The sequence below is a fragment of the Microtus pennsylvanicus genome, chromosome 8, assembly GCF_037038515.1.
Source record: "Microtus pennsylvanicus isolate mMicPen1 chromosome 8, mMicPen1.hap1, whole genome shotgun sequence".
In the NCBI taxonomy this organism is placed as follows: domain Eukaryota; kingdom Metazoa; phylum Chordata; class Mammalia; order Rodentia; family Cricetidae; genus Microtus; species Microtus pennsylvanicus.
The window spans coordinates 82,641,932-82,656,519 of NC_134586.1; the positions used below are offsets into that span (position 1 = coordinate 82,641,932).

General features: G+C 36.8%; 1 protein-coding gene across 1 annotated transcript in view; it reads right to left on the reverse strand.

Annotated features, from left to right (window-relative positions):
• Ccser1 (coiled-coil serine rich protein 1) overlaps positions 1-14,588 on the reverse strand; it is a 1,132,558-nt gene that overhangs the window by 370,169 nt on the left and 747,801 nt on the right. Inside the window, exon 10 of the mRNA XM_075983940.1 lies at positions 8,186-8,230. Coding sequence (XP_075840055.1) covers positions 8,186-8,230 — 45 coding nt within the window. The remainder of the gene's footprint in view (positions 1-8,185; positions 8,231-14,588) is intronic.

Below are 14,588 nucleotides of genomic sequence, written 5' to 3' on the forward strand. Positions count from 1 at the left end.
ATATAAGTAATTACAAAATGATACAAAAATGTTGTCTTAAGAAAATACAAAAAATTATATCCAAGACTCAGAGGTCATTCAGAAAAAGGGAGAGGAAAGTGGGTAAGACTCAGAAGTTCAGCACTCGTGAGGCAGAGGCAGGCGGATCTCTCTGAGTTTGAGGCCAGCCTGGTCTACAAAGGGAGTTGGAGGACAGGCTCCAAAGCTACAGAGAAACCCTGTCTCGAAAAACCAAAAAAAAAAAAAAAAAAAAAAAAAAGACTCAGAAGTTGTGGCCTTCTGAACACAACAGTTTAGCTTTTCATTAGAACACACAGTGGGTGGGGCAACAAGCACAAGACCAGTGCAAAAATACCCCAACCAAATCCTAGGGTGGAGAGGGGAGTTGGACATACAGCCCAAGTCAAGTCATGAAGTTATTCATAACTGCTTCCTGCAGGGAAGAGGAGACTTGGATTTTCCTGGCAAGTTGACCACCTTCCAATAAAAGGGCATATCTCCAGAAATATTTGGGAAGAAGAAATTTGTCTTAATGTGGGGAAAAAAACCTTGAAGGAAAAAAATTGGTGGATACAGAAGTGAAGGTGAATCATGGAACAGTTGGAGAAGGGGCGGATATCATCAAAGCATATTATATGAAATTCTCAGCGAATTAAGAAAGGTTTAATTTTTTAGATAGGAAAAATACATATAATATTAGATCCTTAAGTCCTTGTTACATTGACACTTTTGCTGACAATTGTTTCTAAGAGCAGTACATTTTTCTTCATTTTTTTTCTATTTTTAGAAATCAGAGTTTTCTTGTATATGGTTACGTATGGATCTATGTGCATTCTTCTACATGTCAGCATCCAGTTATGCCAGCACCATTTGTTGAAGATGCTTTCTTTTTAACATTGTACGGTTTTGCAAATAGATCCATATCTATCATCATGCACAAAACTCAAGTCTAAGTAGATCAAAGACCTCAACATAAATCTAGTTGCACTGAACCTGATAGAAGAGAAAGTGGGAAGTAGCTTTGAATGCATTGGCATAGGAAACCACTTCCTAAATATAGCACCAGAAGCACAGATACTGGGAGCAACAAATAATAAATGGGATGTCCTAAAACTGAGATGCTTCTCTAAGGCAAAAGACATTGTAAATAAGACAAAATGGCAGCCTAGAGAAAAGATCTTCACCAAACAACATCTGACAGAGGGCTAATCTCGAAACTAGAAATCATGGGGGCTGGAGAGATGGCTCAGTGGTTAAAAGCACTGGCTGCTCTTCCAGAGGTCCTGAGTTCAATTCCCAGCAACCACATGGTGGCTCACAGCCATCTATAATGAGATCTAGTGCCCTCTTCTGGCCTGCAGGCACACATGAAAGGAATGTTGTGTACATAATAAATAAATAAATTAAAAAAAAGAAACTAGAAATCAAAATACCAAACAATCCAATTTTTAAAATGGGGTACATACAGATCTAAACAGAGAATTCTCAACAGAAGAATGGCCAAAAGATATTTAAGAAATTGCTCAACGTTCTTAGTCATCAGTGGAATGCAAATCAAAATGACTCTGAGGTACCATCTTACACCTGTCAGAATGGATAAGATTAAAAACACTGATGATAGCTTACCCTGGAGAGGCTGTGGAGCAAGGGGAAACACTTCTTCACTGCTGATGGCAGTGCAAATTTGTACAGCCACTTTGGAAATCAATATGATGTTTTCTCAGAAAATTTGGAATCAATGTACCCTTAAGACCCAGCAATACCACTCTTGGGCATATACCCAAAGGGTGTTCAACCATACTACAAGGACATTTGCTCAATTATATTCATAACCACATCATTCATAATAGCTGAAACCAGAAAATAATTTAAATCCCCTTAACCAAAGAATTAATAACAAAAATGTAGAAAAATGTAGCACATTTGAACAACGGAATATTATTCATTGATAAAAAATTGACAACATAAAATTTGCAGGCAAATTGATGGAACTAGAAAAAATTCATCCTGAGTGAGGTAACTGGGACACAGAAAGACAAGCACAGTATGTATTAATTCTTAAGTGGATTTCACATATAAAGCAAAGGATAATCAGGCTATAATATACAGTCCCAGAGAAGCTAGGCAATAAAGAGGACCCTAAGCAAAACACATATAGATCACCCTAGAAAGGGTTAGGGAGAAACTTGGTGCTAGGGAAACATCCAGAAATCCACAAGGATGACCCCATTTAAGATTCCTAGCAAAAGTGGAGACAGGGCCTTAATTGGCCTTGCCCAGTAATCAGTGATCAGTCATCACAGAACCAGCAACTAATAACTGACTGAAGTAGATGCAGAGTTCCACAGCTAAGCACCAGATCAAGTTCCAGGAGTCCAGTAAAACAGAGCGAGGAGGGATTATATGAACAAGGGAGTGGAAAGATCATGACGGGGAAAACTACAGTGACAGCTGATCCAAGGTAGTGGGAGCTCATGGACGCATGGGGAGCCAGCATGAGACTGAACTAGGCCATCTAAATGTCAGTGACAGTTGTGTGGCTTGGTCTACTTGTGGGGGCCCCTGACAGTGTGACCAGCATTTATCCCTGGTGCATGAACTGCCTATTTGGAGCCCATTACCTTTGTTGGGATACCTTGTTCAGCCTTGATGCAGGGTGGGAGGGACTTGGGCCTGCCTTAACTTGATATGCCAGGCTTTGTTGACTCCCCATGGGCGGCCTTAAACTTTAGGAGAAGTGGATGGGGGTGGGGGAAAATGGGGGCAGTGGGAGCAGGGGAGGAGGGAGGCGGGGGAACAGTAGTTGATAAGTAAAATGGAAAAAATAATTTAAAAAGTGACCTATTAAAAACAATTTTCTCAGTGGCATGACAGTAAGAAAACATGCTAACAAATTAATTGCTTAATAATTAACATTTAAACATAAATGAAAAAAATCTATGTGATTTTTCCCCATACAACATGAAGTCATATAGACAAATTATTTCAGCATTCAGAATGGAATTTATTTTATTTTCTGAATTTCCTCCTTTTGGATCCCAGGCCAGACAGGTTTTAAATTTCAAGCAGAAATGTGTTATTTTTCAAGGTTTACATAATACAAAGCTATGCTACTCTAATGCCAAAAGACATTCAAGATATAATAAAATTATTATGCTAATGAGGACATTACTGATTAAATAATACCTGACATAAGCAGAAAGTCAACAAAAACATCAAATTTATAAAACATAATGCTGTTTAAAATGGCAGTGAAATACAATATCCCTCCAAAGGATCCCTGATAATAGATGATACTTAAATTTGTGTGATTTTCTACTAAAATAGTTACAAGTGAAAATAAGTTCTTTGAAAGAAGTACTAATTCATCTCTATTTTTATTCTGTGAAGCCTCACTGAGACTTTTATGAACTATAGAGTCTACTGAATGAAGGAACCCAGTTCATAGTCATGAAAACGTAGCTGTTTCATGGCGACATCTCATACAGTATTCTCAAAACCATATAGTGATAGAAAGATCAAGCTTTCCTGGTCAGTGTCATCATAGAACCTTTATCAAGCAACTGATGGAAGTAGATGCAGAGAGCCACAGCAGAGCATTGGGCTGAGCTCCCAAAGTCCAGTTGAAAAGTAGGAGAATGTGAGCAATGATGTCAAGACCGTGAGGGGAATACCCACTGAAACAGCTTGCCTGAGCTAATGGGAGCTCACCAACTCTGGACTGACCATGAAAGAACCAACATAGGACAAAACTAGGTCCTCTGAATGTGAGTGACAGTTGTATGGCTGAGACAGATTGGCAGTGAAACCAGGATTTATCCCTACTGCTTGTACTGGCTTTTTGGAATCTATTCTCTTTGGAGAGATACCTTCCTCTGCCTAGATATAGTGGTAAGGTCCTTGGTCCAGTCTCAAAGCAATGTGCTAGGTTTTGCTGACTCCTCATGGTAAGCCTTACCCTCTCTGAGGAGTGGATGGGTTATAGGAATGTGGGATGAGGGGAGGGGGTGGAGAGAGCAGGAGGAGAGGAGGGAGGGGGAACTAGGCTTGGTATGTAAAATGAGAAAAGATAGTTTTTTTGAAAATAAAATAAATCTAAAAAAAGAAAGAAAGATCATCTTTTCTGAGTACATGCAGGATACATGCAAAGATACTGATACACTGATTATAATGCACCGATTATCATTGTGAGTGCATATCTTACAACATGCACGTACCCAGGGTACTAGTCATGTCCAGATCCTCCATAAGCATCGTTGGTTTTTAGTGTGTAATTAGTACAAGAAGTGGTGTGAGTGGGTGTTCCTGAAATGAAGGAGTTTCAACAAAAACCAACTGACTGATTAAAACTTCAGTGTCTGGGGAGAGAATAGGGTGTTGGCAGTCCAAAGCCTAATTATAGTTAACTTGAGCTGTCTTCAACCCACTAAAGAGCCCTTCTTTCTCCCATCCCTGAGGATATTGACCTAAGTTTCCGAAGACAAATAAAAAGTCTTAGAATGTATTTACTTAAAGAAAAAGAAAAAAAAAGAAAACCCTAGTTATTCACCAAGCAAAAGACTAAGATAACATTTGAGAGCTATAGATGAGATTTCTGTGCTGTGTGGGAACTATCCACTTAGTCTTTTTACCAATTTATTTAAAAACATCTTGATTTATTACTTCATTCTGTTACTATAAAAGCTTCAGGAAACTGAATGCATGTTGGAACATGGAAATAGGGCAACCTAAATGTCTGTTTCTGGGCCATGGGCATTCATTTTTTGCTCCAGAAGAAAATATCCTTTATCCCCTGTGATGTAAGAAATGTTTTTTGCATGAACGATAGTACACAAATCTGGCATTCCTGCCTGCCTATCAGCTTTGAAACAGGATTTACCGGTTACCTAAATAGCACATTGCTGCCTGCTTCAATTTCCTGTGCATGTTCAATCTGTTGCCATTACCAAAAGAAGTAAATAGAACATTTTCAGTGACATTTCTTAAACCTTCTTATAAATATTTGGCAATAGGTTCTTAGTATTACATCCATCAACACCTATTGGGAATGTCTGTCATTTGAACTAAGTCAAAGTAAGTCATCTTTAGCAGCATCATTGTCGTTAAATCTTAATCAGTCATGATAGGCTCACAGTGATAAATTCTAAGAGACTATTTGGATGGCTTTGAAAATACACATATTAAAATTTAACTGTTCAGAGGCACACTGCTCTTGTTGTAATGTGTACACATAGCAGAATAGTCAGCAGGAATCAGGGAGAGTCTTGTCACCTCTCCTGATCTAGAGAAATCATACTTGTATTTCTGTTTGCAGATGGGCAAGCTCTGAGATCTGATAAAATGGTTTCCACCACACACTTTACCTAATTATCTTCAGTCTTCCAGAAGTGAGTTATCATAAGACAGATCAGCTTTCAAAGTCATGTGTATAGCTAACATAAGTGATTAGATTAAATTAAGTACTTTAAATTATCCAGTGAAACCTCAACTGGAAATAAAGTAGTTGTTTTGAACTTTAATTGCCCATGTTTGCTTTCCATGTGCAGAGTAAATAATGGGTAAAGTGGAGAAGACATTACTGAGCTAGCCTTGATTTAATGATCAAATCTTTTCCTTCATTTATTAGAGATGCCAATTTAAGGACACTCTTTCATAAATATATGCATAAGCAAAATATGTATATAGTATGTACACTATATACACATCATTAGATCTTCTCCTAAGCCATAAGATACTTTTAATAAAATATATTTTAATTTAAAGAATACCACTGGACTATTCTTACATAGAATCGTCTTTATAATAAAAACAGTATTGAATTCAATGAGAAAATTAGAAGAAACAAATTTTAATGAGAACTCTTGGGTGAGGATCAAATACTATGTTTTAAAAGTGATAATAATTTTAAAAGGTAATATTTCTGGATGAAATGCATTGTGTTTACCAAGGCGCAGTACTATTACCCTATGGATGAAGGAAATTCATGTTTCCTTCTCCACATTGTATGTCCCTGAGGGCATCGAGGAAGGGTGCATGAACCGCTGCAGCGTTGTTTAGTGTGGAGTGTGACTTAGGAGGCAATCAGTGTGCTTTGTGGATCATTACATTCAGCACTTCTGAGAAAAGGCAGGTGCTGCACCCTGAGGTCTTCCTCAGGAGCCATCTACCCACTCTGTTATCCTGGAAGAGAAGTCAAGAACCTCAAGGACCTGCTAAGCCATTTTGACAGTTCACTTGTGTTCAGTTTTAAGTGTCCGATTGTTGCTTTTTCATTCGTTTCACAGATAAAGAGAGTCATTGATATTATCACCGATTTTAAGCTTTATTTTAAATTCATTTATTAATTAATTGTATATTGTTACTTAACACATAAAAGCCAGAATTATTCTTCCTTTAATTTTTTTTAAATTATTCATCTTATGTGTATGGGTTTTAATCTGTATGATGTCTGGGCATCACATGCATGAAGTGCCTATGAAGAAAAGAAGAAGGAGACAGATCTCCTGAGATAAAGAGGGTTGTGAGCTGCTGTGTGGATGATAGCAACTGAATTTTGATCTTCTAGAAAGCAGTAAGTGTTCTTAACTACTTAGCTGCCTCTCCAGTCCTTATGCCTTCTTTTATTAACTAGAATGCTTTTAATGGTTCAGCACTATTGGATTGCCAGAAAGATTTACCTGATTTATGGTATGAATTTGATTATGGTTTGATAAACTGTAAAGTACTCTTGTTTTTCTCATTTAGAACACAAAATTAATAAAAAGAAATGAGAGGCCATCATGCTTATGAATTATTATTTGTTTATTTTTCATAAAATTAAATTTGACTATGGTTTCCCTTGCCCAAATTTCCCTGGATCCCTTCTGCAACTCTACACACTGAAGTTCAAGTTTTCTGTCCCGATCTATCTTTCTCAAAAAAGGAAAATCAAAGTGAACAACAACAACAAAAAGACAAAAGATGACAAAACAAAACAAACTGAAATAAAATGACTCCCCAAAATATATGAATTATTGTTTGTGTTGGCCAACTACTGTTGGGTGCTTGCCCAGGAGTATGGTTGATATACCCAGTGACACTCAGCAGACAAAGCTGTTTTCCTTATCCCAACAGTGATCAACTACAACTAACTTGTAGTTCAGGGGTCTGATATTTCAGCCTCTATCTGTGTATGCTGCCTCACTTTTCTCTATGTTTGTATATACATCATTCCTATTTTGTCTGGCATCTTGCTCTACATCATGATAAACACCTAAAGAACATATATATATATATATATATATATATATATATATATATATATATATATATTTCTTTATCTCCAGTTATATTTCTGATGTGAGCCACCAAGAGAAAAAAAATTGTCTGGATGGAAAGTAGAAGACAAAGAGAAAGGGGCTCTAAATTACTAGTATCAAGAGAACCAAAATGCCAGTTACTGAAAACACCCAAGTATAAATTAGAACAGTGAGATAAGGGGCCAATGTCACTCATTAAGGACGAAACACATTTGTAGAAAAGAAGTCACAAGTGACAGGAAGAAGAAGACTTATTTTTTTTTATTTATAGGAGAAAACCACCTCCACTATTTGCCAATAATTTGATATATAAATGTCACAGATAATAGCAATAAATCTCTTCAAAGACGGCATTGCTAATATAATGTCATGTCACTACTGTTGTGAGTTCTCATGGTTGATAAGGCATTTGAGGAGACGGTATCTCTAAAAGAAGACCTAAGGACTCTAATGTGACCAGAACAACTGTACACCCTCTGCGAACACTTCCTGGCCTGTATTATAAATTCTGTGAATTCCTAATAGACATTGTAAAACTTGCATTGCAAACTTTGCCTAAAAGGTTTGCTTGAGCCCTCTGAGTGTTTGCTGCAGAAATTCAGTTTAACGGATACATTTCTTACCCCAGATGAACAGTATTTTCTTCCACTGCAGAGGAGTAAGCACAAATACTATCTGTACTTAAATGTGTGCAAAACGTGCTTTTCTAAGAATGTATGGAAACATATGAGCAATATAACTGCATGCATGGATATAGATAGAGTTTACCCATATATTAACAAATATACATGCATATATTCACAACGCCAATGTCGTTAGTCACCATCACTGCTCCACCATACCCATGTTCTCCTCTTCCCTCTCCTCTTCCCTTTGTACTTTCTTACCTCTCTCCCGCCTTGTACTGCCTCCAGTCGTTTCAAGCTTAAACCCTGAAAGAAAAAGTATATATAATACATAATTATACACAAAGAATTAACTAATAATCATAAAAACACTATAGTAAGTAAAATTACTCAGGATTTAATGTTGATAAAGAAGTTCCACTCCCTACTGTTATAACTCATTTCTACAGTAGAACAAGAAAATGCAAGTCCTTAATACACACTATTGTGGAAATTCTTTATGCCAGTTCTTTGGGGTACTGGCCTTAAGATGCAGCTTCTTGTCTGCAGACATGCTCTCTTAAAGGGAGAGAGTGAAGTTGCATACACTATCACTTTTGGTTGTGAAGACCCAATAAGGCTGAATGAAGCTGTGTATGCTAAGTTCCCAGCTATTAGAGGAATAAATTCCCATAGCACACTATGCTTAAAACAAAGAATGGTTAATCTATATTTTAACAAGCTAATTGCAAAATGTGCTTGTGACTCAAGATGTAAAATAGGGTTACTAATTGCTCATATCTCTATCTGTTTGCTATCTATCTATCTATCTACCATCAATCTCTCCATCCATCATCCATCCATCCATCCATCCATCCACCCCCACCATTATTATTTGTATCCATGTTCATTGAATCAATGGAACTTAGTAAGATAATATAGTAGAAGTCCGATTTAATATCAAAACCAAATGCTCTGTTTCATGCCTGCAATGACCTTAATAGTGGTTGTTTCTCTTGGAGAATGAAATGAAAATCACACCAATGCTATAGCACTCTTTTTTCACAATTTTTTCATCCATCCCGACTCTTTCCTTTCTCTTTTTCCTCTTTGCTTTACAGTATTTATTAAATGGTTCTCTGATTTGTGCATTGTATTAGATATTGAGAAATACAAAAGGAAATATATATATATATATATATATATATATATATATATATATATATATGAGGCCCCAAAGATCAATGATTTGACCAAATATTTTTGACTGCCACCTTTCAGAATGAAGAAGGAAGACATAAAAAGGACTCTCTCCTAAAAAGTACTGACATATTCTTAAAATTCAGACTTCTTTTTCTTTTCACCATTTCCATATAAATACACCCAAATATACATACACTGATATAATGTTCTTTATCAACAGGAATGTTTTAAATGTTAATCACAAGGCAATGATAAATTCCTGAAGTGGTGTGTGTGTATTAATATATATATATACTAATATATGTATATATATATACTAATTATAAATATATTAATTCTGAATTTATCATTATACTTTGTCCTCACATATAAAAACACTCAGACTGTATCCAATAAAAAGATACAGATGTTATATATCATTAAAAATATACTGACAGAAGCTGGAGAGATAATTCAGCAACTAGTAGCATTGACTGCTTTTGCAGATGACCTGAGTTCAAACACTAGCGCCCATATAATGGTTCACAACTCTCCATATCTCCAGTTCCAGAGATTGAGATGTCCTCTTGATGTCAATTTTTTCTCTTACTAGCTGTAGAAGCTCATTGTTTCCAAAAGTCCTTTCCTCCAAATGCTATTGAATGCCTTCCTGAAGGCAATGTAACAGACATAGAAGTCTTTTCTAAATAGTTTATACTTTTCTACAGTTTCCTCAAAGTAAATATCTGATCTATTGCGCTCCTGTTAGCTCTAAATCTACACTGGGCCTCTGCTAGGATTTCCTCTGTTCTGCCCTTAATCCTTTGCAAGATAATGGAGGAGAAGATCTTGCTGCTGTGGCACAACAAAATAAAACCCCTGCATTTTGCGCAGTCCAGCTTGTCCTTGTTCTTGTGTATAGAAATTATGAATGAGTGTTCCATGGGAATGACTTTCTGTCCCCATATCTCTTTGAAGAGTTTGAGTAGCGTGTGGGAATGAATGATGGCAGAGACAGATGACAGAAGACAGCACTGCTTGGAGGAATGTACAGGATAAGGCAATGGGGAAGGCCCAAAACCCACTACATAGACACCATAATGGAAGACAGTGGAACTAGCTCTGCTTAGGATAGGAATAACTGGAGAACTACCATAATCAGGCTGTCCATGCATGCTTAAGCATTGCTGGAGCATAAATGAAATGATAACTGTGGTCTCTATGGGCACCAGGCACCAACATTTTGTACTGACACACATTCAGCCAAAATACACATATGTGCATACTTTTTAAATAAATTAGAAACTAACAAAAATGGAAACATAGATAAAAATTTATATTAACAAACTTGAAACATATATTTTTTAATTTCTCTAGCTAACTTAAAAGAGTAGGAAAGCAAGAACAAAATTAAGAAGTTCTATTTAAGTCAGAGTATTTATTTCTGATGAGACTATGAAGGCTGCATTATCTTCAATATATCCAGTAAAAAGATGAATTTGTTTTATTTAAATATTCTAGCTATATTTTTCATAATTTAAGAAAAACCTTTAACTCTTTACTGCTTTGTTAATTAATAAGCATGTTATAATAGTTTAAATATTTCATATTTACAAAGAGATTAAACTATTGGGTTATTCCTTTGGGTATCAGCATTTATAGTTAGAAGATTATGTAGTGAGGTTTTTAATAAATCATTTCCTCATATATAAAATTCCTTCATTGAATTATTCTAGTAAAGCCGTGGAAGAAAGCATCATTTAAGCCCTTCTGCTTCACAGAGTACACATGTTTCTGTTGACTTTTCAAAAGATTCTGGAATCCACTGACAGAGCGTGTGTAACTGACTTTTCTAATGCCTTCTCAACAGAGATGTGACTCCATTCACAGAGCACGGTGCGAAAAGTTTGGATTCCAAGGAAATTTCCAGAAAAAAAAAATGTAGAGCCAAACAGCATTTCTCAAACATGGAAGATATGGATAAAAACACCCTGAAGTGGATTCATTTGCACATTTTAGTGACCTGAAGCAGTATGCAGGGGCATGTTTGAATTTGAGATGATGTGATTTTAATCCCTAGTTGGCAAATTCTTTGCCTGTTCTCCAATACATTTAACAATCTCTCTCAACATGATCTTTGAAGTTTAAGTTGTTGAACATTGTAACTCGTACATCTGCTCATCTTGAAGGTGAAATGAGACATGAACTGTGCACAGCAGAAGACAGGGTTGCCTTCTATTTCTCTCCATCTTCCAACTCCTGTTCTCCCATCTCATGATCATTATTGCACAGGTGTTTAAACACAAGACCAGTTTGAGTAAAATACTTGTGTTTTCCTTGAATTTGGAGAATGCAAATTATATAGGAAGCATTCATGAACAGACGAGGAGACAGGTCACATTAATTACATGAATTTAAATTACTTTGGCACAGTTTTTTTTTTCATAGGACACTTTAATAACTATCTTTTGAGAGACTTTTAAAAATAATTTTTCTAATATAATATGTCTCTTACTTTTCTTCAAACAATCTTTCTGTTCTTTATCCTTCTGAATACCTTTTTCAGGGTTTAATTTAACTATTTTTTGTCCCACTTGCCACTAACACCTTATTTTGTCAAATAGTTTCCCCCCCCTTGATTCCTCATTTTACATACTTTCTGTGGTGATATCTGTAAGTTTATTGGCCTTATTTCCTATATTATCTAAACTTTGGCAGTGTGTAAACAGATTTATTTTATATTTTTATATATAATTGATATTACCATGAGTTCTTTCTTTTCCTCCAACACTTCACTAATTTTTTAAAATTACTATTTTATTACTTTAAAAAACACCGATTCAAATTTTCACTCCCTCCCCTCCTCCCATTCCCTCCACATATCCTCCCCCACTATTCCTCCCTCCATTCCTAAGAGAGGACAAGGCATCCTGGCCTGTGGCAAGTCCAGGGTTGAGCAAGGTATACATCCAAAGAGAACAGGATCCCAAAGTGCCAGTACATTCAGTAGAGACAAATTCCAGTGCCACTGCAAGTGGCTCATCAGTCTACCCCAATTGTCAACTACATTCAACCTGATTGTTCCCATGCTGCTTTACTCCCAGTCCAGTTGGAGTTAGTGAGCTCCCATTAGCTCAGGCAAACTGTTTCAGTGAGTGAACCCCTCATGGTCTTGACCTCCTTGCTCATATTCTCACTCCTTCCACTTGTCAACTGGACATTGGGAGCTCAGTCCAATGCTCCAATGTGGTTCTCTGCCTCTGTTTCCATCTGTTGGAAAAAAGTTCTATGGTGATATTTAAGATAAACATCAGTCTGACTATAGAGCAAGTCCAATTCAGACACCCTCTCCTCTATTGCTTAGGGTCTTAGCTGGGGTCTTCCTTGTGGATTTCTGGGCATTTTTCTGGAGCCAGGTTTCTTGCTAACCCCATAATGGCTCCCTCAATCAAGATATCTCTTTCCTTGCTTGCTCTCATATCTGTACTTTCTCCATCTCGACTATCCCATTCCCTCAAGTTCTCCTCAACCCTCCCCTTCTCCAATTCCTTTTATCCCCCTCCCCCATGCTCCCAATTTTTTTCAGGCGATCTTGTCTGTTTCTGATTCCCAGGTGGATCTATATATATATTTTTCTGTTGGTTCACTTTATTACTTAGCTTCTCTAGAATCATGAACTATAGCCCGAAGTCCTTTGTTTATGGCTAATATGCACTTATGAGTGAGTACATGCCATTATTTCATTAGATGCTGAAAAAGTATTTGACAAAATCCAACACCCCTTCATAATAAAGGTCTTAAAGAAATTAGGGATATAAGGATCATATCTAAATATAATAAAAGCAATATGCAGCAAGCCAACAGCTAACATCAAATTAAATGAAGAGAAACTCAAAGCGATTCCACTAAAATCAGGAACAAGACAAGGCTGTCCACTCTCTCTATATCTCTTCAACATAGTTCTTGAAGTTTTAGTAATAGCAATAAGACAACATAAGGAGATCAAGGGGATTCAAACTGGAAAGGAAAATGTCAAACTTTTGTTATTTGCAGATGATATGATAGTGTATATAAGTGACCCCCCAAACTCTACTATAGAACTCCTAAGCTGATAAATACCTTCAGTGATGTGGCAGTATACAAGATCAACTCTAAAAAAATCAGTAACCCCATTGTCTCAGTGTGTGGGTGCACCCCTCGCGGTCCTGAGTTCCTTGCTCGTGCTTCGTCTCCTTCTGCTCCTGATCTGGACCTTGAGATTTCTGTCCGGTGCTCCAATGTGGGTCTCTGTCTCTGTCTCCTTTCATCGCCTGATGAAGGTTAATATGAAACAATGGGGATGTTCTATCGGGAACTCACCAAGGCCAGCTGGCCTGGGTCTGAAAAAGCATGGGATAAATTTGGACTAGCTGAACATAGCGGACAATGAGGAAGAATGGGAACTCAAAAACAATCACAGTGGGTTTTTGATCCTACTGCACATACTGGCTTTGGGGGAGCCTAGGCAGTTTGGATGCTCACCTTATGAGACCTGGATAGATGTGGGCAGTCCTTGGGCTTCCCACAGGTCAGGGAACCCTGATTGCTCTTTGAGCAGATGAGGGAGGGTGACTTGATCGGGGGAGGGGGAGGGAAATGGGAGGCGGTTGTGGGGAGGAGGCAGAAATCCTTAATAAATAAATAAATTAAAATAAAAAAATAATAATTAATAGCTAGTAAAAAATCAGTAACCCTCCTATACACAAAAGATAAAGAAGCTTAGAGGGAAATCAGAGAAACATCATCTTTTCAGTAGCCACAAACAACATAAAATATCTTGGGGTAACACTAACCAAGGAAGTTGAAAGACCTATTTGACAAGAATTTTAAGTCTTTGAAGAAAGAAATTGAAGAAGACACCAGAATGAAAAGAACTCCTATGCTCTTATATAGGAAGGATCAACAGAATAAAAATGGCAATCCTACCAAAGGCAATCGGTAGGCAATGCAATCCCCATCAAAATCCCAACACAATTCTTCACAGACCTTGAAAGAACAATAATCAACTTCATATGGACAAACAAAGAATCCAGGATAGCCAAAATAATCCTATACAACAAAGGAACTTCTGGAGGCATTAACATCCCTGACATTAAGCTCTATTACAGAGATACAGTAATCAAAACAGCTTGGTATTGGCATAAAAACAGAAATGTTGACCAATGGAATCATATTGAAGACCTTCCCAAATTTTAAAAATAAATACTTGATTGTTTTACCATTTGTCTTTTCCAGCTCTCTTTCTATGGACTGAATTTTACAACTGGTTATAAATCTCACTTATCCATTTTCTTTTCTCCAGTAATTCATTTGTTTGACAAATACTGTGAATTTTATAATTGTTATATTTTGCTATATTCTCTCCCCATAGAGCTAGAATTACCTCTTGCAGACTTTTAACTTCTCATGGTTCAGACTAATTTCTCTGTGGAATGATGAAAGTAAAGTTAAAAACCTAATTAGC